This window comes from Ranitomeya variabilis, chromosome 7, assembly GCF_051348905.1.
Source record: "Ranitomeya variabilis isolate aRanVar5 chromosome 7, aRanVar5.hap1, whole genome shotgun sequence".
NCBI classification, from domain to species: Eukaryota; Metazoa; Chordata; class Amphibia; order Anura; family Dendrobatidae; genus Ranitomeya; species Ranitomeya variabilis.
Window position 1 is genome coordinate 140,361,583 of NC_135238.1, and position 23,815 is coordinate 140,385,397.

A 23,815-nucleotide genomic window follows, 5' to 3' on the forward strand; every position below is an offset into this window, starting at 1 on the left:
CAGGAAGAGTTCAGAAATCAATTCTTGTGTGGAATAACCATGATTTTTAAGATTTCATGCATTTTGGCATGTTTTCCACTAGTCTTTCACACTGCTACTAGTGAAAAAAAATTAAGCAGTTCTTTGTTTGATGGCTTGTGACTATCCATCATCCTCTTGGTGCCGCGGTGTAAGGCAGTCCGGTTAACGCTATGTGGGCGCTGACTGGGGGGGGAGTAGGGAGGGGGCACTGACTGCAAGGGAGGGGCCAATTCACGGCCGGATTGTGCCCGTCACTGATTGGTCGCGGCCTCGCGACTGGACTGGACAAGCTTCTTCTGCTGGACATAAATATCCCAGACACATATGTGCTGGCTCTCTTCTTATTCTTATGATGAGTGCATTGGTCTAAGTCTCCTCCCCTGTTGTAACCCCTTTCATAATAAGTCCAGCATACCATGTACTCCTACATTTACCCCCTCTATCCATATATTTCCATTCACCCCTTGATTTATATATTGACAGTTAGTATTGTGGGCGATATTGGATGTGTGTGATTAGGTAACGTGAGTGGTATATTATTAGGTAATTGTGAGTTTGAACATGTGATATTTGTGTGATAATATTATTGTATTAGTGTTGTAGGATCAATATATATATATATATATATATATATATATATATATATATATATAGTCGCCAGATAGGGTATAAATATATACGCAAGCAATAGACTGTAGATTTGTGTGTAATAAATATTATTGTAACATGCTTCTGTCTCAGTTAATATAGAGTACAAGCAACAGATAACATTAAGGCATTTCTAAGTTGTATATTAATTGTTGCTAGTCAACATTGACATTAATAATTAATACTGGACCTCAAGTGGGAAATTTCCCACCCTATTTTAGTCAGCCGGGTTCTCGCTTTATCTCCTGCAGAGTGTAAGCTCTTGAGGTCAGCGAGGTTCTCTCTCTCCTGTTTCCCACGTGTATGTTCCAAGCAATTGCAAACTTTCTAGTATCGAGATTTACACAGATATATTCGCTCCAAATAAAAGTTTTGTTGAAAATATGCAAATTCAAATTTCAAAGCATCTGATTCCGCTGATCTCTGTCATATAGTATAGTTTATTGGTATACAGAATACTTTTTCACCAGTGTTATGCATATTTCAGATATAGATGTACTATCAGAATTTATAGAATGATCAGTATCATGCCTTGGGGTCTAGTAGGATATAATATTAGGTGAATTCATTATGTAAGGATATTGTTTCTGTAGACCACTGTGGCTTACCTGTTCATTTCTTTATAATTACTATTACTTTTATTTCTGTCTTTATTTGCAGGTTTTGTAGCTGAACAGACTGCTGACAATAAAGTGGAAGATAATAACTCCCCTTTGGTGCCACAATAAAATTGTTACAACCATATTAGCCTGGTTAAAAAAAAGGATTTTAGAGGAACTTTTATCTACCGCAGTGTAATATATATTGATATTTTTACTCAACAATCCACAGTTGGATAACATCAGATTTTTTCCAAGGATTTATTGTTTATAAGAAAAAATTGAAAGGAAGATATTTAATATTTACACTGCAGATTCACATGTACATGTCAAAATGATCTGTAAAAAAAACCTCAAAACATATTTATGCTACACGGTATAACAGCAGAATAACTTCATCTTGAGATAAATTAAGTTGTTCACTAGTTCCAGCATAATCATGAAAATAAGGTTAGTCATCCTTCGAGATTTGCCACATTCTATAGTTTGTTTCAAGAAAGAGAATAAAGACTAAGAAACTGCCGTCTGTTTATCACGAAGAGACTTAGAAATCATGCAGCAAAATTCTGCAAAACTAAGGTTTACTATTGAACATGAATATACTGATGTGAACACACAACAGCTATGGATATCACAAAAGTACTTTTGTCCATGCGCATATATGCACCACCTTGAAAGGCGGGAAGGAGCTGGCCTCATATATATACTAGACTCAAAAGTCTTGAATCACATCTGGGTATGCTAACCCCTTTCCAACATTGGGCATAATAGGACTCCCCCTGTTTGGTGCGGGCTCTGGTGCTGAGCCCACACCTTTCTGGGCACATGACAGCTGATCTGTACAGCTGACATGTGCCCACAATAGCCGGGGGGAAGTGCAATCCACCCATGGCTGTTAACCTGTTAAATGCTGCTGTCAATCTGTGACAGCAGCATTTAACTCACGCTTCCGACAAGAGCACCGGAAATCCCGCCCATCGGTGACCCTGTCACGTGATCATGGGTCACCAATAGGTTGACATGACAACCAGAGTTCTCTAGCAGATCTCTGTGGTTGCATAGTCAGATTGCTATAAGCTCTGCCCAGTGGTTGGCGCTCATAGCAAGTGAGCATTTCTGCTACATACAGGCGATCTGATCATCGCCTGTATGTAGCTGAGCCAATCGTAAAACTGGAGCTTCTAGTCTCCCATGGGGACTATTGAAGCATGCAAACAGTAAAAAACTTTTTAAAAATATAAAAAAATATATAAAACTTCAAATCACCCCCCCTTTTGCCCCATTCAAAATGAAACAACCACAAAAAATGAAATATACGGATATTTGGTATCGCCACATTCCGAATCGCCAAGATCACGAAAAAAGGAGACGTTACGGGTATCAAAAAATTGCCCTTTTTTATTTTAACAAACTTTGGAATTTTTTGCCACAATTTAAATAAAAAAGAACCTATACATGTTTGGTGTCTATGAACTGCTAATGACCCGGAGAATCATAATGGCAGGTCAGTTTTAGTATTAAGTGAAAACGGTAAAAAAAAAAATAAACAACTGGGGGATTGCACTTTTTTTGCAATTTCACAGTACTTGTAATTTTTTCCTGTTTTCCAGTACACAATATGTTAAATCCAATGGTGTCATTCAAAAGTACAACTTATCCTGCAAAAAACAAGCCTTCACATGGCCATTTTGTAAAAAAAAAAAAAAAAAAAAAAGTTGTGGCCCTGGGAAGAAGGGGAGCAAAAAAGGAAAATGCAAAAACAAGGAGTTAAGGAGTTAAATCTGTTGTTAACTTCCGTTATAAGAACAGAACAACAAAATTAACTACAGTATAGGATCCGTCACACCAAAAAAATTAGCTGACTTTGGTGGACACCATTGATTAAAATCAAGTCTGTTGGGTTTCTGTCATGGGGTATCCAAAAGAGAAATCCATCCAGCTGTGATTCCAGGTAAGAAAATTAATTTTATTCCTGTGGGATTAAAAAAAAATACATCCTAAAGTATATCCAAGTATAGTAAGCACCTTTCCTACACATTTCAGACTGCAAGTCAATTCATGAGTATGTTCAAACCCATACTATGGATTCCTTTAGAACTTCTGTTGGTTAATGAACAAATTTTTCATATAATATTCATGGCTGCCCTATCTTTTTTGCTTTACTTTGTACCAGCACTTTTCCTACTTGAATTATACAAAGTCACCAGTTCCACAATTTTTTGTATAATGTACCCATATACTAGCAACTCTTTGTGATTTGACAAACAGGGAGGACCAGAGTTTATATTGCAAAAAAGATTGCATTCATGAATGAAGGACCGATATAAGTCAATTATATGTGCACAATGTTTGTTGTTCTATTGGACAACAGATAAATAGTGCTACTGTAATGAGTTTTTAATCATGAATGTTGCCAATAGTCATTGCTTTAGGAGGCCTATACTCAGACACAGTATGTTTGACAAAAGTAAATTCATATAAGGTATTTACCCATTGTATTAGTCCTACCTGTGCCTCGGCTGTGTTCCCCTCTGAGTATGTCTGAGTATAGGCCTACTAAAGCAATGACTATTCACAACATTTATGACTAAACCCTCATTACAGTAGCACTATTTATCTGTTGTCCAATAGGACAACATTGTGCACATATAACTGAGTTATATCGGTCCTTCATTCATGAATTAGTGTGTCTTTTTTGTCTTTTATGGCTATACTTATGTATAACATAAGACAAACTTTTGGTCTGTTTGATTAATATCAAATTAATTGTATCCTGACAGATTCCTCAATCCACAAACCTTGGGATCTAATCTCTGATTTCTACATGTACACATTATATCTCTTTGTGAAAATTATTTTCTTAATTTGTTATTGTAACTTTGTATCTAAATAAAATCCAAAAATCTCTTTAGCAATACAGACTCTGGTCCTCCCTGTTTGTCACTTCTCCCATCTTGACCAGGAATTTTTAATTAGGAAGAAAAAGGAGTCGGGCTTCACCAATTTGTGCTCTCAGCTTTCAGTCTGAGACCATGTAGAAGGTGAGTTTTTGGATCCCTTCATGTGATGTTGGTGCTATTTGGTGGCCATCATTGACTGTGGCGTGATGTGACCCGGAGCCATAGGGGCTTTGTCTTGCAGAATTAGTGCTGGGGAGAACCTTGTCTCTCCCGCCGCTAGTGTGATATCACTTCAATAGTGGTAGGCGCACGGCACTGCACCTTTAAGTTCAGATACCCAATGAAAGGTTCGCTGTGATGCGGCAGTGGGCTGTATACAGTCTAAACAGAATGTTGACTAAGAAGCTCATGTTCAATTTTGTAAATCTTTGTTTAGCCGCAATAGCTCAATGTATAAGTTTTGGATGTGTGGTGCATGTCATTTTCTCTTGCGATGGTCTGTCACTGCAATATGCTGCCTTATGTAGGGCATTAAATGAGCGGACAGATCAGCTTTAATAGAACATAATATAACATAATACCGTTAGAACACGGCACATCATTACACAAAATTTGTCTTGTTTAGTAACCAACCATCGTATGTTAAATGTAATATTTCTGGAAAGAACTAAACGCTTGAATGAAAAGTTATTGTATTTGCAATGTACAATATAAAGTCAGACATTGGTCTCTACAGAGTGCCCATCGTTGACTCTGACCTCTTATAACACATGTCGAAATCTCCATTGTGACATGGCTATTAGGCGACACGAAAGCAATCCTTAGTTACTATTGAATATAAGTAAAAGAGACCTTTACTATTGTAACTTACTGTAAAATCGAGGTTACCAAAATGTCTTCAGCTATTTTTTTTCAAATTACTTTTAAAGGTGCTTAATATAAATCATTAGGTCCTACCTTGGTAATGATGCATACTGTCGTTCAATTCCTTCAAAACTGAGGTTGTGGGATCCACTATGACCTCGTGCAGTCACCTGCAAAGATAAAGATAAAATTGAACATATATAGCAGTGTTGGACATTTACTTGCAAGATGCCCCTTTGGTCTATGCTTAATGTAAGGGAAAAAAAATAACCAGGTGGATCATATAGCAAACAGAGGAAACCTGTGATTCCTTGTTCTTAGATATGACTTCTTACTAAAGGTTTTCTCTTTGAGCGAGGCATTACTCTGCAGCTTAGAGCTAAGCGTCAATACTAGTGTTGAGCATTCCGATACCGCAAGTATCGGGTATCGGACGATATTTGCGGTATCGGAATTCCGATACCGAGTTCCGATATTTTTGCGATATCGGGAATCGGGATCGGGATGCATATTCATGTGTAAAATGAAGAATAAAAATAAAAAATATGGATATACTCACCCTCGGACGCGCCCTGGTTGTATCCGCTGCAACCGGCAGCCTCCGTTCCTAAGAATGAGCGAGTGAAGGACCTGCGATGATTTCGTGGTCTTGTGATTGGTTGCATAACCGCTCACGTGACCGCTCACGTGACCGCAACGTCATCGAAGGTCCTTCACTCACTCATTCTTAGGAACGGAGGCTGCCGGTTGCAGCGGTTACAACCAGGGCGCGTCCGAGGGTGAGTATATCCCTATTTTTTATTTTTTTCTTTATTTTACACATGAATATGGATCCCAGGGCCTGAAGGAGAGTTTCCTCTCCTTCAGACCCTGGGAACCATCCAGGATCACTTCCGATATTTGTGTCCCATTGACTTGTATTGGTATCGGGTATCGGTATCGGCGATATCCGATATTTTTCGGATATCGGCCGATACAATCCGATACCGATACTTTCAAATATCGGAAGGTATCGCTCAACACTAGTCGATACAACAATTTCAGAGTTGTTTTTCTCTTTTTTTTTTTTAAACATGAACTTGGTGAATTGTAGTGCACCCAAAGGTTTTTCTCTCTTCTTGTATCTAGAAGACCTTGAAAAACAGACAGCTCTTATAGCATTTAAGTGCTGTCTGATTTTTTCCTCAGGTCCATAGACAAGCATTAATTATATTGATTGAACGTTCGGATCAATATATCTGACATGTCTTCACAATTTTACAAGGACCAGTCAGTGTGAAAAACAAATCAGATGTGAACAGCCACACAGACTATACTAAGTATGAGTTTTATCCGTGAAAAGCACATACAAAACTCATACAAAGAAAACTGATGATTCAATGAGCCTTAACTCCAAAAGAAATGGACAAATAGAGCTATGCACATGTGCAGTCACCTCTCATTATTTTCCTGCCTAAGTGCTGGACAAGAAGAAATTTCTAGCAGCCCTGAGAGGCGATTCACAATTACTGTCACTAACCTTTCTTTCAATGTATCAATGATTCCTTTCTCCACCCTCACATACTAGACACATACTAGATCACCCGTGTCCTTACCAATGCACTTACTGGGATTTTCAACTTCACGACTGACATGTGGACAAGTGCTTGTAACCAGGGATGCTACATTTCATTGACGGTACACTTGGAGAACATTGTGGAGGCCAGGGCCAAGTCCCACCCTGGCACGGAATATGGGGTACTGACGCCGAGGATTGATGACACTAATTCTATCAGGGTTTCCTCCACCTCCTACACCAGTTCCTGCACCACCTCCTGCTCCTCCTTATCCTCCAGCCATGATGTGATATCTCAGAGCACACATAAGCTGGAAGCTCTGCAGCACTGCCTCAGCGAAGTGGTTCCAGGCTCTGCTGAAATTAATTTGTCTAGGAGACAAACCGCACACCAAGGCAGAGTACTTAAAGAAATAACAGACCAGACAGATCTGTTAATTTTGCTGCTGAGCCTTCAACCAGGCATGGTCGTGTGTGATAATGGATGTGACCTGGTAGTACTTGGCAAGCTCACACACATACCATGCTTGGCAAGTGCTCAACTACGTATTTCAGGGGTTTCTGAAAACATACCTAGATTTGTCAGAGCTTCTGGCCAAAGCATCAACTACACTTTCTTAATGTGTTAATGAGGCCATCCATTTTTTTGCCAGGCTTTGCACTGTGCAGAACTTTTATGAGTGTAGGAGTACCCCAACTATACTTTGTTCACAATATTTGAATGGGGTACTACATTTGGTGCCTTCAATGGTGTATGGATGACCCTGCTTGTAATTTTTGGCAGCCTTTGGACTTTATGAGTCTAGGAGTACCACTACATGACAATTTGAACAAAATGTGTATGAGGCCCTCTTTCATGTCTAATACAAGGTATTTCTGAGTCCATCTTCCATCACATTTTTGGCAGTTTTTGCTGACTTCATATATTACACTGAGATGTCCAATTTTTAAATACAAATTTCTATTTTGGTTTACTTAAAATATTTTCTTAATCCTTTTTAAACATTGCCTTATATACAAGTCATTTTACAGGAAAGAATGTTAAACATCTTTTTTTGCTGTAAACTCCAATTTCTTATCAATTTTGAATGTTTTATTGTCAGTCCTTAATGTGGAGTAAAAGTGTGACACCTATGTTCTTAGCACCGATCTGGGAGACAGAGATGCTTCAATGGATCTTTCCCATGCTGCTCTCATTCGATTCAGAACTGTTTCCATCCATTTCAACATTTTCATTGCCCTCCAGACCTCCTTGTAGGATCTACTTGAAAAATGCTCGGATTTCCCATTGACTCCAGTTATACTTGTTACTCGAATTGAGCATCCGAGCATTAGGAATTATTTGGTTCGAGTAACGAGCATCTGCGCATTCTAGTACTTGCTCATCTTTATTTATTTACACATACACACTCAATGTAGATATAGTTGTCAAAAATGTGCACACAGCTGTTCATGCAATGTCATGTAATGTGCACTCTTTTGGTGTTTGGTGTTTTTCTGCTTTTATTTGTACTGTTTATCCCCATTAGTATTTATTCCATGGACAACGCTACCCGGTGTACGTCTTGTGAGATGTATGCATGCCTTGAACAGCAGTTTGAGGGTGAATATATCTGAACTTGATGTTAGCGAGTTACATGTTTGAAAGCCCAGGTAATGGATCTAAGGCCGGTGTCACACTTGCGTGTGCAATGCGAGAAACTCGTGCGAGACTCTCGCATCAATACCTGGCACTGCCGCCGGCACTCGGGACCGGACTGTGCGGCTGCATATATTTCTATGAAGCTGAACGCTCAGGTCCAAACCGCCGATGGCAATGCCAGGAATTGATGCGAGTTTCTTGCATTGCACACGCAAGTGTGACATCGGCCTAAATGTGCAGCTTGCAACACTCAGGAGAATTGCAAACCCGAAGAGGAGTTTAGATCTCACTGAGCTTGAGCTGGCTGCGGCCAGTGATATGGTGGAGGGTGGAGGTGGGTAAGATCATGACAGAGATGTAAGTAGCTGTGGTTAATGTTACAAGAAGGGGTATGGGGAAAAGTGTCAGGAAGCCCAGTCCTGATCTGGCACAACCATAATAAATATGCCTGTTTGGCTGATATTAGGAATGCAAGCCAAGAACTGGGAACACTACAGCAGGACATTGATCCTAGCAACCAGTAAAACAATAGGAGTGCAGCAAAGGCCAAAGGACACTATAATTAGTAGGACACACAGGGTCATCTGCCATCGGGATAGACAGAGTAGATCGAGAGAATGAAACAGTTGAGATTACTGAGGATTTAGGGCAGCTGGGACAGAAACAAGAAACATAGGAAGGTGAGAAGGAGTAATAAATGTGCTAATAATATTAAATGTCTACTGGCAAATGCAAGAAGTCTTGCAAACAAAATGAATGAACTGGAGACTCTTATGTCAGCCACAAAATAAGATGTGGTGGGCATCACGGAGACCTAGCTGGAGGAAAGCCATGACTGAATGACAAACATAGAGGGTTACAGTACATTTAGAAAAGATAGAAAAGACATAAAAGGTGGAGGGGTGTGCATTTTTATTAAATCTAACTTAAGACCAATGCTCAATGACAACATTGGGGGGAGCTGCGACAATGTAGAGTCAGTATGGGTAAATCTACATAGGGACGGCAATAATGGAAAGCTGCTAAATGGAGTTTGCTGCAAGCCTCCTAATATAGCTGAAAAGGTAAAGGAGGAAATGCTGCAGCAAATTAAAAGGCAGCAAATAATAATAGGGCCCTTATTATGGGGGATTTTAACTATCCAGACATTCAATGGGACATAGAATCTTCTGGTTGTGCTAAAAGCTGAAAGTTCTTATCCATAATTCAGGACAATTACCTCTCTCAGCGGTTGATGTACAGACCAGGGGGGTAATCTGCTGGATCTGGTTCTTTCAAATAAACCTGATAGAATTTCAGATCTACAGGTCAGGGAGCAATTAGGATGCAGTGACCATAATATTCTAAGCTTCAAAGTAATTTTCAATCAACCATTCAAAAGGGGAAATGCCAAAACCTGGAACTTTAGGATATCTTATTTGAACAAATTAAGGAAAGAGCTTAATCATGTAACCTAGGACCATCTCATGGTAAATGGAGATACTGACCATAAATGGGGCATGTTTAAGGATATACTACTAGAATCATGTAGAAAACTTATACCCTCTGGTAATAAAATGTCCAAGAATAGCAAGAAACCATTATGGATAACTAAGACATTACAAAGTTTAATCAGACTAAAACAAAGGGCATTCAAAATCCTGAAGGCCGAGAGTACGGAAAGAGTATTACAGGAGCGTAAAGATCTAAGTAAAAAATGAAAAAAAGAAATCAAGCTGGTATATAGAGATGAGCGGTGTTTGAGTCGAACTGTTCGCCAATTTCAAATTCGAGCTGTTTTGGGTGGCGTTCGAGTCGCTCGACGAACCCGAACAATTTGCTTAAAATTCGGCTCGTTCACCAAAAGCCCAGCTTGATTAAAACTGTTTATCATTGTTAATGGACTGTTTCAGTGTATAGTGAGCGGGGGAAAGGGGGGGCGGAGGATAGATCTGTGCTGAAATAATGCCGATCTCCATTTTTTTTTCTGCATTTACAGAGAGGCGGTGCAGTCCCTCAGCCTATCAGCAGTGCACACACACAGGAATGTGCATGTGATGCACACAAGCAAGGGCATGTGTCATTGGCTGTGTATGTCACATGTCCTTGCCCTATAAGAACCAGCCATTTGACCCGTCGCCACCATTTCCTCACTGCTGCAGCTTAGTGTTAGACGGCACCGCTGCTGCTGTGGGCGCTATACAGACTAAGAGTGTTTTTTTGGAGCAAATTGTCAGAGAGATAGGTTTAGGGAGTCGGGAGGAGTCGGGACTAGTTGTAATATCAGCCCTTTTCAGGGTAGGTTACAGCAGTTCATAGCACTGTTTGCCAGGCAGGTCTGAGCCAGTGCTGTGTAAGTGTTAGTCACAGCATTTGGTGTAATCTAGCTCAGCCAATCCTTTTGGGCTAGTAGCATTGTCTGATAGTCATCTGAGTAGCTCGCCTGTGAAGCGAGCTACATCGCCTGTGTATCTCAATTTTTACTGCATCTAACCCAGTAAATAGTTTTGGGGTTTTGGGCTTAGTAGCAGTGTCTGCACGTCAGCAGAGTAGCCTGCCTGTGAAACTAACTATACCGCCTGTGTATCTCTATTTTCACTGCATCTAATCCAGTTAATAGTTTTGGGCCTAGGAGCAGTGTCTGCACGTCAGCAGAATAGCCCGCCTGTGAAACAAACTATACCGCCTGTGTATCTCAATTTTTACTGCATCTAATCCAGTTAATAGTTTGGGGCCTAGGAGCAGTGTCTGCACTGTCCAACCAGCCCTGGTGTAATGCGTTATGATGTATAGCCTGGGCTAACGAGCTCAAGAGGTGGGGCAAGTCACGCTGCAGGAGTGGTCTCAGATCTGGGACCTATGCACCCTTCTGCACAGTTTTGAAATAGCAACGAAGATGTTTAGTGCTGACGATGCCATTATCAGCATGACCATTCCAGTGATTTACATGCTGGAGCACACCTTACACAGTGTTTGGAGTCAGGTGGTGGAACAAGAGGAGGAGGAGAAACAGGAGGAGTTGTATGCGGAAGGGATCATATCTCCAAGGTCAGGAAGGCTGGCAGCACCAAGGCGGCTGGCATTGGAGGCTGGGGGAGGGGGATTACTGAGGGCGCATGGTAGCAGCCAAACTGTTGAGGAAGGTGCAGGAGGCGAGGAAGAAGTGGAGGACGAACTGGCGCTGGGCATGGAAGACTCATCAGATGAGGGAGACCTTGATCAAATTTCTGTTGTGCGAGGTTGGGGGGAGAGGACAGACGAAGGAAGCATGATTCTCACCTCGCCACCACCAAGACAACAAGGACTTGGTCCTCCTGGATGCGCAAGACACATGAGTGCCTTCTTGCTGCACTACCTGCAACATGACCCTCGGATTGTCAGAATCCGAAGTAATGCTGACTACTGGGTTGTCACACTCTTAGATCCCCGGTACAAAAGCAAATTTGGCGAAATAATTCCTGCCATAGAAAGGGATTCACGCATGCAGGAGTATCAGCAGAGACTGTTACAGAATCTAACATCTGCTTTTCCACAAAACACCAGTGGTGCACGTAGTCAATCTCTGAGTTCTAACTTGCCAACCGTGGGACTATCAAGTCATCACTCTAACCGCAACAGTAATATCATATCTGGTGGTAACAGCAATTTTTTCCAATCGTTTCAAGATTTTTTTAGACCATCCTTTCCAATGCCACAGGAGACAAGAAGTCTGACGCATAGCCATTGCCTAGAGAGGATGGTACAAGAGTATCTCCAAGTTAACATCGATGCCATGACTGTGGAACTGGACCCTTGCTCATTTTGGGCTTCCAATCTTGAAAAATGGCCTGAGCTCGCCACTCATACCTTGGAGATCTTGTCGTGCCCCGCAGCCAGCGTTCTCTCTGAACGTGTGTTCAGCGCTGCTGGTGGTGTGCTGACAGATAAATGCACGCGGCTGTCCAGTGACAATGTAGACAGACTAACGTTCATCAAGATGAACAAATCCTGGATCCGCAAGGACTTTTCTACCCCTGTGTCATCTTGGGAAGACTGAAAGCTTGATGATTTTTGAAAATCACCTCACCAACCGTTTTAAAAAACTCTGGTGAAATTAATGCCACTTAAGTGGTATCTGTGGCCGAATTTTTTGAAAAAATGGAGACTCTTTTATTTAGTCCCCTTGCTGAGTTTTACATGATGTTGCCATCGTCAATTCCAGGTGGGTGGGGTCGTCTGCAGTGTTGTTTACTCATACTATGACCTGGGTGTCATGTCGGACGCTGTTCAGACCAGGTCGTTCGACAGACAGCGGTAATTCCGCTTTTGACCACTATGTGCTCATTGGCGTCAGCTGGATTCTGTCTAGCTGTTCCGGTGTTAATTTACCTGATCCTCAGATTGGAAGCTGGGCCATACCCATTGCCTTTAAATAGTTCTCCTGATCATTGGGCGTCGCCGATTATAGCTTCTGTCTTGTGCGTTGTTATCTCGGTCTGGAGTGGAGAGCTGGTTGTTGGAGATTCACTGCTGGTGGTGTATTTTCCTTTGTCTTATTTACTCCTTCCTATATTTGTATTTATTTTGCCCTGCACATTTATAGTGTATTCCTGAGTGACTGCGGCGTGGTGTATATTTTCCTTTATCCTTGTCTGTGCTTACTGTGGGTATTGGTGTATTACCTCTTCACTGGGTGGTGGGCGGAGGTTTCAGCCTAGGGTTGAAACAGGAGACAGGGTGAGGTTCGAGGCCTGGACATGCACACCATCAGTGTAAACTCCAGGTAGAGGGTCAGTCAGGATTTCCCTAGTCTGAGGGAAATTGCAGGGGCCCGGGTTATTAGCTCTCGCTCACCTAGCCTCCCCGTGACACTGGGATTCAGAGGTCTGCTCCAAAGCTTCAGTGTCTGCTAGTCAGCAGAGTAGCCCAGCCACCCACAGCCTGTTTACCTAACTACTGTTTTGTAAAGGCATCTAGCCCTGGAAATCCTTTTGGGCCTTGTAGAATTTAGTGCTACTCAGCAGCGTACCCCACCCATGAAGCAAGCTACACCGCCTGTTTACCTAAGTACTATTTTTAATGGCATCTGGCCCAGGAAATCCTTTTGGGCCTAGTAGAATTTGGTGCTACTCAGCAGCGTACCCCACCCATGAAGCAAGCTACACCGCCTGTTTACCTAAGTACTATTTTGTAATGGCATCTGGCCCAGGAAATCCTCTTGGGCCTAGTAGCAATTTCTGCTACTCAGCAGAGTTTCCCACCCATGAAGCAAGCAACACCGCCTTCTTTTTTTCTCAATCTAACCCCTCGGCTCTGGGGTGTCCGCTCTCCCTCCAGATCTCTCCTTCTCACAGGTGGACTACCGCGTGTTTTCACACTGTGGCGAATCTTTTGGGCCCAGGCATAAGAAGTCGTCGAGGTAATGGATAGTATGTGCCGCCTTACAAACGTCCGTGACAACACATTCGAGGAAGCAACTAAACGCCTCAAATAGTGAGCAGGATATGGAGCACCCCATGGGCAAACAGCGATCTATGTAGTATGCTCCTTCACAGAAGCAGCCCAATGGGAGGACACTATTCGGAGGCACAGGTAGTAACCGGAACGCCCCCTCAATGTCTGTTTTAGCCATTAGGTTGCCCCTTCCCAACTTCTTGACCCACCTGATTGCCTTGTCCAAGGAGGTACAGTACATAGTACTGTACTTGGTTCCGCGTCGATGTTGTCGTTTACTGACCTGCCCCTTGGATATGACAATTGGTGGATTAGTCTGAATGTATTGGGTTCATTTTTTGGCACAACTCCCAACGGGGGTACCACTACGTCTTCAAAGGAAAGTGTTCTGAATGCACCCGCCGCCATTCTACCTAAAGATATTTATTTTTTTATTTTTTTTGCCAAGACGTCTGGGTGTTGGTAGAGTGAGTTTAGATTTTTACTCCAGCCTTAGTTGATTTTAGAAGGGCATGACATGCCTATATCTGTGTCTCCTCCTCCTTTTACTTCTCCACCTCTTTTCTTTTCGCATGATTACAGTATATGTAGTTGTGACTTTTCCTTGTGTTTGTTGTGCCTTCTGAGCAGTTTGTCTGCTTTTGGACACCTTTTAAGGTGTTTTCTATGTGTTTTCCATGTGTTTGTATGTGTTTGTGTTTGCCTGCCATTGGTTTCAATGGGGTTCGACGGTGTTCGTCGAATGTTCATTGAACGGTTCATCGAACACGTCCCTGTTCGATGAACCGAACCCGAACACCAGGGAGGTGGCTTATCTCTACTGGTAAAGTCATCCACAGTGAAACAAATTGTTAGTGACATTAAAATAAATCCAAAAAATGTTTATAAATACATCAATGCCAAAAAGGAAAAAATGATGTTATAGGCAGCTATGATAACAAGATAATAATAGAGGACAAAGAAAAGGCTAAGGTATTAAACAGGTACTTTCCATCCATGTTTTCCAATGAACTAACTTCCAGGGATCATTCAACAAGGCAAAAATCAAAGTTCACCACCAGATATAATTAGTTTAACACAAGATAAAGTACGCCTGTGTCTGAGCAAATTAAACATTGACAAATCCAAGGAGGCATTGATCCACGGATACTGAGGGAATTGAGCTCAGTATTTGACAGACCGCTGTATCTTATATTGCTATACTCTTTTGTAACGGGGTGGTGCAACAAGATTGGAGGATGGCTGATATGGTACCTATATTTAAGAAAGGTAAGAAGGTTGAGTCAGGAAACTACCATCCGGTAAGCATGACGACAGTAGTGTGCAAAATTTTGAGGGCATTATAAGAGATGACCTGCAGAAATAAATTGCAGAGAATAATATAATAACTGACAACCAGCATGGATTCATGAAAGTTAGGTCGTGTCTAACTAACATGTTGGGTTTCTATGAGGAAGTAAGTGTAAATTTGGATGTTGATAATGCAGCTAATGTGCTTTATCTGGACTTTGTAAAGGCATTTGATACTGTACCACATATCAGCCTTATGTTGAAGCTACAGAAGCAGGGACAGAGGGAAACTATATGCATATGGTTAAGGAATTAACTAAATGACAGGAAACAAAGTTGTCATAAGTGGTACGTTCTCTATATGGGATATAATCAGCAGTGGGGTGCTGCACGGATATGTGCTAGGACCGATTCATTTTAACCTCTTTATTAATGACATAGTGGATGGGATTGAGAGCAGGGGCGTAACTACCGCGGTCGCAGCGGTCGCAGCTGCGACGGGGCCCAGACTACTTAGGGTCCCCATGGACAGTAGTGAAGGAGAATGAAATGACCCATGATGACCCACCATTTGTGAGTGACCCGCAGCAGGGAGCCGTCACCGCAGGTCCTCCAGTTACATGGGGGAAGATGGATTCAATGCGGTCACGTGATCCAACCTTGTGACCTAAAGAGGCGTGTCCACAGGTCCTTCAGACCTTCGGCCACAAAGGAAAGGAGAGGACTGGTCTAAGGCAGCTGCCGCAGCTGCTTGGGTGAGTGGCTGAGTGCCGCAGCTTGCACTTTTTAAACCTAAAAAGCTGCAACTTGCTGTTGCTGCGTCCTCCTCCTCCTGCTGCTGAGGGGTCCCTCAAGCCGATCTTTATTTGTCCTGTTATTTGCAGCTGCCCGGAGGTGTGCAGACATAATTTGTATGTGAGTAGTGGCGGGAAGCAGGGGTGGGGTGGCGGGGGCTCTCTAATTATACTTACCTACTCCCGGCGCGGTCCCTGGACGTCCCTGCTTCTTCCAGCACTGCAGATTCTTCCTGCGGTCACATGGTCCCGCTCATTGCAGAAATGAATATGCGGCTCCACCTCCCATCCTGCGACCAATCACAAAGCCGTGACATCATCGGAAGGTCCTTCACGCATTCATTCTTAAGAAGGAAGGCTGCCGGAAAGAAGCAGGGCGCGTACGAGGGTGAGTATATACCTAATAGGAATATACTCACCCTCGGCTTCTTTCCGGCAGCCTTCCTTCTTAAGAATGAACGCGTGAAGGACCTTCCGATGATGTCACGGCTTTGTGATTGGTCGCGGCGGGCCACGTGACCGCTCAGCGACCAATCACAAGCCGTGACGTAATTCTCATGTACCTGAGAACCAGAACAGGACCTAGAATTACGTCACCGGCTTGTGATTGGTCGCTCAGCGGTCACGTGGGCCGCCGCGACCAATCACAAGCCGTGAAGCATTCGAAAGGTCTTTCAAGCGCCATTTTTAGGAACGGAAGATGCCGGTTACCAGCGGCGATGTCCAGGCTGCGTCGGAGAGGTGAGCATATCAATATTTTTTATTTTAATTCTTTATTTTACACTTAAATGTGGATTCTGATACCGATTTCCGATATCGCAAACATATCGGAACTCGGTATCGGAATCCCGATACCAGATTCGGAAGATCACCGACCTCATGGCCGACCCCACACAGGGGTCGGGTCGGGTTTCATGAAACCCGACTTTGCCAAAAGTCGTCGACTTCTGAAAATGGTCGACCCGTTTCGCTCAACCCTAATCAAAACTATGAATTAAAACATGTGGAATGATATACTTAACAAAAAAGTGTGAAACAACTGAAATTATGTCTTATATTCTTGGTTCTTCAAAGTAGCCACCTTTTGCTTTGATGACTGCTTTGCACACTCTTGGCATTCTCTTGATGAGCTTCAAGAGGTAGTCACCGGGAATGGTTTTCACTTCACAGGTGTGCCCTGTCAGGTTTAATAAGTGGGATTTCTTGACTTATAAATGGAGTTGGGACCATCAGTTGTGTTGTGCAGAAGTCTGGTGGATACACAGCTGATACTCCTACTGAATAGTCTGTTAGAATTTGTATTATGTCAAGAAAAAAGCAGCTAAGTAAAGAAAAACGAGTGGCCATCATTACTTTAATACATTAACGTCAGTCAGTCCGAAAAATTGGGAAAACTTTGAAAGTGTCCCCAAGAGCAGTGGCAAAAACCATCAAGTGCTACAAAGAAACTGGCTCACATGAGTTCCGCCCCAGGAAAGGAAGACCAAGAGTCACCTCTGCTTCTGAGGATAAGTTTATCCGAGTCACCAGCCTCAGAAATCGCAGGTTAACAGCAGCTCAGATTAGAGACCAGGTCAATGCCACACAGAGTTCTAGCAGCATACACATCTCTACAACAACTGTTAAGAGGAGAGTTTGTGCAGCAGGCCTTTATGGTAAAATAGCTGCTAGGAAACCACTGCTAAGGACAGGCAACAAGCAGAAGAGACTTGTTTGGGCTAAAGAACACAAGGAATGGACACTAAACCAGTGGAAATCGGTGCTTTGGTCTGAAGAGACCAAATTTGAGATCTTTGGTTCCAACCAACGTGTCTTTGTGCGACACAGAAAAGGTGAACGGATGGACTCTACATGCCTGGTTCCCACCGTGAAGCATGGAGGAGGAGGTATGATGATGTGGGGGTGCTTTGCTGGTGACATGTTTGGGGATTTATTCAAAATTGAAGGCATACTGAACCAGCATGGCTACCACAGCATTTTTCAGCGGCATGCTATTCCATACAGTTTGCGTTTAGTTGGACCATCATTTATTTTTCAACAGGACAATGACCCCAAACACACCTTCAGGCTGTGTAAGGGCTATTTGACCAAGAAGGAGAGTGATGGGGTGCTACACCAGATGACCTGACCTCCACAGTCACCAGACCTGCACCCAATCGAGATGGTTTGGGGTGAGCTGGACCGCAGAGTGAAGGCAAAAGGGCCAACAAGTGCTAAGCATCTCTGGGAACTCCTTCAAGATTGTTGGAAGACCATTCCCAGTGACTACCTCTTGAAGCTCATGAAGAGAATGCCAAGAGTGTGCAAAGCAGTCATCAAAGCAAAAGGAGGCTACTTTGAAGAACCTAGAATATAAGACATAATTTCAGCTGTTTCACACTTTTTTTGTTAAGTATATAATTCCACATGTGTTAATTCATAGTTTTGATGCCTTAAGTTTTACTTATCAGACCCCAGCACCGAATTTCATTGATTTAATGTAAAGTCATTGTACTGCTTTGGCCAAACAATTCTCTTTTGTTTATGATCTCTGTAGTTCAGCAATTGGATCAGAAAGGGTTTCTTCTCGCAGTCTCCTCTGGATGGTTGATGTTGAGATGTGTCCGCTACTTAATTTCTGTGCATCATTTATAAGAAATGTTATCTGAGGTCCTTTCAATTTGCGGTTTCTAAGGCTGGTAACTTTGATTAATTTTTCCTCTGTTGCAGAAGTAATTATTGGTCTTCATTTTCTGGGGCAGACCTCATGGAAGCCAATTTCTTCATAGCGATTGATAGTTTTCCTGTCTGGACTTGAGTACTGTATATTTTCAAGGTTCTAGCAATTTTCGTGATTGACTGACTTTCAGGTCTTAAAGTAATGATGGACTGTTATTTCTCTTTATTTAGTTTATCGATTCTTGCCATGTACTGGTTTAGTACAGTTGTGGAATAGGGTTCATCACTGTATGAAACTGTGTACTAACAATGCCACTGCAAACCACACCTGATGGTAACAAACACTTCTTGATGACAGGTGATTCAACAAATGAACTCTTGGTGAGGCATAACTGTTGGTGTAAAGTGCTGCAGAGCTGTAGTTGTGACTGAGCTGCTGTCTGGTTTAGCTCTAGCACTTTACATACAAGGTGGTGTCCCAGTCCCAGTGTGCTGTAGGGAATAGGGTGCATCACATTCACTTGTAGACCGCAGGCCTCCACTGTCTACAGGCTTCTGACCTCAGGAGACGCCACACACAATGCATGGGACACCAAGTTCTTTGTAACAGTCAAAGTTTTACTAAGCAGTCCAAGTTCATCAGGTGGGCAACGGTGGGATAGGGCACAGTAATTCACATTTTTCTCCTTCTTAGCACAACTCCTCTTCTTTCCCGTCGCTAGCTCATCCTGGACTACTCTCAAGCCCACTGATTCTATCAGTCTCAGGGATTTCCAGTTCACCTCGGCAGTGCACCAGGGAGCAGCTATCATCTTCCATCTGTGCTGGCCCCTGTCCATCTTTCCCTGCACTTCAGAGGACAAGATGTTTCCGGTAGCTCCTATGCCAGACATTAGGCTCTGATTAAAAATGGGATATAAAGGTAGATCCTTCTCTGCGCCGCTTATAAATTAGAAGTCCAATTAAATAATCCAATGAAAAAGTGGCTTTATTCAACGCATTTCGGAGCACCACGGCTCCTTCATCAGGATACCACATAGAATGTATGGTACATTCTATGTGGTATCCTGATGAAGGAGCCATGGTGCTCTGTAACGCGTTTAATAAAGCCACTTTTTCATTGGATTATTTAATTGGACTTCTAATTTATAAGCGGCGCAGAGAAGGATCTACCTCTATATTCCATTTTTTTATCTTTGGTTGGTCACTGGGAGACCGGTGGCTCTGCAGCAGCTTACGTCTTTATGAGCCTGTGTTGGGGCTCATGTTGTAAATTCCATTCTCGGGCTCCCTCCTGTGGTCGTGAATGGTACTTTGGTGAGTTCTGTCCTTGGACACCCTCTGGTGGCTTTGAGTGGAACTGCTGATCTTTGAGGTTGGCTTTCTCAGCTGCCCTCATTTATTGCTTCTGCTGGCTTCCCTATTTAACTCTGCCCAGGTCGTTAGTTCATGCCAGCTGTCAATGTCTCAGTACTGGTTCAGATCTCTCTTGGATTTCTCAGATGACCTGTCTACTCCAGCAGAAGCTAAGTCCTTGCTAGTCATTTGCTGTTCATCGATTTTTGAATATATTTTTCAGTACATGCTATGTTTCTAGTCCAGCTTGCTATTATGATATTTCCTTGCTAGCTGGAAGCTCTGGGGGTGCAGAGCTGCACCTCCACACCGTGAGTCGGTGTTGAGGTCTTTTTGCACACTCTGCGTGGTTTTTGTAGTTTTAATACTGACCGCATAGTTCCCTTTCCTATCCTCTGTCTATCTAGAGAAGATTCGGCCTCCTTTGCTAAATCTGTTTCATTCCTGTGTTTGTCACTTCCCTCTTAACTCACAGTTAATATTTGTTGGGGGCTACCTTTACTTTGGGGAATTTCTCTGAGGCAAGGGAGGCTGCTATTTCTATCTTTAGGGGTAGTTAGCTCTTAGGCTGTGAAGAGGCGTCTAGGGAGAGTTAGGTACGCTCCACGGCTATTTCTAGTGTGTGTGATAGGATTAGGGATTGCGGTCAGTAGAGTTACCACCTCCTCAGAGCTTGTCCCAGGTTTTCTGTTTCAACCATCAGGTCACTTCGGGTGCTCCTAACCACCAGGTCCATAACAGGCTCAATCTGGTGGGTAAATTTGAATAGAATTTATCTCCATATACCCAGATAAGACCCTATTGCGCTTTTTATTTCCTTCTAGCCCTTTACAGACCTTAGGCTCTGGACATGATAGGAGTGACCTCTCAGGATGCCAGTGATGACTTCCACTGCATGGAACAAGTGACACAAGCTGCCCCTAGGAATCTACCACATCTGAACTTGGCCTTCACTAGGCACTTCACTAACTCACTCTGAACTATCTACAACGTGTTCCAAATTATTATGCAAATTGGATTTAAGTGTCATAAAGATTTAATTGTTTTGTTTTTCAAATAAACTCATGGATAGTATTGTGTCTCAGGGCTCAATGGATCACCGAAATCAATCTTAAACACATGTGATAATTAGTTTTCCAGGTGATTCTAATTAAAGTAAAACTACTTAAAAATGATGTTCCACATTATTAAGCAGGCCACAGTTTTCAAGAAACATGGGAAAGAAAAAGGATCTCTCTGCTGCCGAAAAACAATAAATAGTGCAATGCCTTGGTCAATGGATGAAAGCATTAGATATTTCACGAAACCTTAAGAGTGATCATCATACTGTGAAGAGATTTGTGACTGAAACAGAGCACAGCCAGAGTTCATGCAGATAAAGGCATAATGAGGAAGGTTTCTGCCAGACAAATTCATTGGATTAAGAGAGCAGCTGCCAAAATACCATTACAAAGCAGAAAACAGTTATTTGAAGCTACTGGTGCCTCTGGAGTCCCTCGATCCTCAAGGTGTAGGATCCTCCAAAGGCTTGCTGTGGTGCATAAACCTACTATTCGGCCACCCCTAAACAGTGTTCACAAGCAGAAATGGTTGCAGTGGGCCCAGACTTACATGAAGACCAATTTCCAAACAGTCTTGTTTATTGATGAGTGTCGAGCAATTCTGGATGGTCCAGATGGATGGAGTAGTGGATGGTTGGTGGATGGCCATCATGTCCCAACAAGGCTGCAACGTCAGCAAGGAGGTGGAGAAGTCATGTTTTGGGCTGGAATTATGGGGAAACAGCTGGTAGGGCCCTTTAAGGTTCCTGAAGAAGTGAAAATGACCTCTGCAAAGTATGTAGAGTTTCTGACTGACAACTTTCTTCCATGATATAAAAAGCTGAAAGTGCCTTCAGGAGCAAAATCATCTTCATGTATGACAATGCACCATCTCATGCTGCAAAGAAAACCTCCGAGTCATTGGCTGCTATGGGCATAAAAAGACATAAACTCATGGTGTGGCCACCATCTTCCCCTGACCTCAACCCTATAGAGAACCTTTGGAGTATCATGAAGCAAAAGATCTATGAGGGTGAGAAGCAGTTCACATAAAAACAGCAGCTCTGGGAGGCTATTCTGACTTCATGCAAAGAAATACAAGCAGAAACTCTCCAAAAACTCACAAGTTCAATGGATGCAAGAATTGTGAAGGTGATGTCAAAGAAGGGGTCCTATGTTAACATGTAACTTGGCCTGTTAGGATGTTTTGGAGTTAAGTAACTTTTTTGTTCAGTGAATGTGACCTCTTAATGCTGCAAATTCCACAAATGAGCATTTTCAGTTCTTTAAAACATATCAAATGTCTAGAAATTCTACTGTGCCTAATAATTTGGAACATTGCATCTTGAGTTTTTATTCATTTTGGAGATTATACTGTTATCATTGGGAGGTTCCATAAATAAAATTTGATGTATAATCTAACGGGTGATGACTTTTATTAGACTGACTGTCATTTGCACCGAACATTTAGGAAAATCTGAGAAAAATATCATATAATTTGCATAATAATTTGGAATATTGTGTAATTAAGAAGTGTGCCCTTTTATCACCACTGGTGCCCACCCACTGGGCTAGCTCCATACTTAACCACTTCCTGTCTAATATGCTACACCTATTATCCTTACTCTATGTCTATGCTATCCTAAGCTTATCCTATTCTATACTTACATTATGCAATAACAGTTTACATACTGTATATCACCATAATACTTTACACTGTACACACATTACTTTTAGGCTATGTTCATGCGTTGCATGTTTGCTGTGCTTTTTTACTGTGTTTTGTTATGCAAATGAAAAGCTGCTTTTTATAGTACCAGCAAAGGCTATGAGAGTTCAGAAATTTCATGCACACACATTTATTCCTGACTGAATTGGAAAACTGCTGCTTTTTTTGAAAAAAAAACTGCAGTGTGTCGCTTCTTTCAGCATTTTTGCAGCATTTTTTCACCCATAGAAAGCAATGAGTAAATGCAAAAAAGCAGCAAAAGTGCAGTAAAGAACATTGCTAACAGTTTTTGCTGTGTTTATATTGAAAAAAGCAGGTACAACAGGATGTGAAACCTGTTTATGTTTCTGATTTATTCAAGTTTAAACCAAAATGTCTTGGTCTCCTCACCTGAGAATGGCAGGATTAGTGCAATGTAATGAAATTAGTGAGATGTTAAAGTAAACAATTGCCTGAGCAATTCAATTTGTTTTTTTAAACTAAACCTTGCCTGACCAATGTGTGAAATTTTACAAAAATTATACAAATTATATATAAATTATAAATAAATTATAAATATATATTAAATTATAAATATAAATTATATATAAATATATATTATTTATTATATTATTATATATAAATATATAAATTATACAAAAAAGTTAATTGTAATTAAAACCACCATGATGTTGAAGGGCAGAGTGCTTGGTCAGAGAGCTAACATAGAAATAACAAAAGACTGACAGGCACATCCAAGCTAGTGTGAATAGTTGCATACTAGGTGCAGCCAACTCCATACAAAAAGAGTTGCACTCTATCATGCTAAAGCATGTCAATGTGAAATATATGAAATATGAATAGTAATACTTCTTCTAAATACTAGGAAAAAATGAGACACTTAGCACATAATGAGAGAGGTGTCCACATTCACCCAGGAATTCAGCCTTCAGCCAGTTTTGAGACCACCTTGATGTTATATATATATATATACTAGACTGTGGCCCGATTCTAATGCATCGGGTATTCTAGAATATGCATGTCCCCGTAGTATATGGACAATGATGATTCCAGAATTCACGGCAGACTGTGCCCGTCGCTGATTGGTCGAGGCAACCTTTATGACATAATCGTCGCCATGGCAACCATTATGACATCTACGTCGATACTGTGCCCGTCGCTGATTGGTCGAGGCGAATTCACGGCAGACTGTGCCCGTCACTGATTGGTCGAGGCAACCTTTATGACATCATAGTCGCCATGCTGTGCCCGTCTCTGATTGGTCGAGGCCTGGCGGCCTCGACCAATCAGACGCGGGATTTCCAGGA

General features: G+C 42.1%; 1 protein-coding gene across 6 annotated transcripts in view; it reads right to left on the minus strand.

Annotated features, from left to right (window-relative positions):
- The window catches only part of PARD3B (par-3 family cell polarity regulator beta), a 2,038,921-nt gene that overhangs the window by 281,626 nt on the left and 1,733,480 nt on the right, over positions 1 to 23,815 (minus strand). For all 6 annotated transcript variants that reach the window (XM_077271962.1, XM_077271960.1, XM_077271958.1 and 3 more), the window contains one exon: positions 5,126 to 5,202. In XM_077271962.1, coding sequence (XP_077128077.1) covers positions 5,126 to 5,202 — 77 coding nt within the window. The remainder of the gene's footprint in view (positions 1 to 5,125; positions 5,203 to 23,815) is intronic.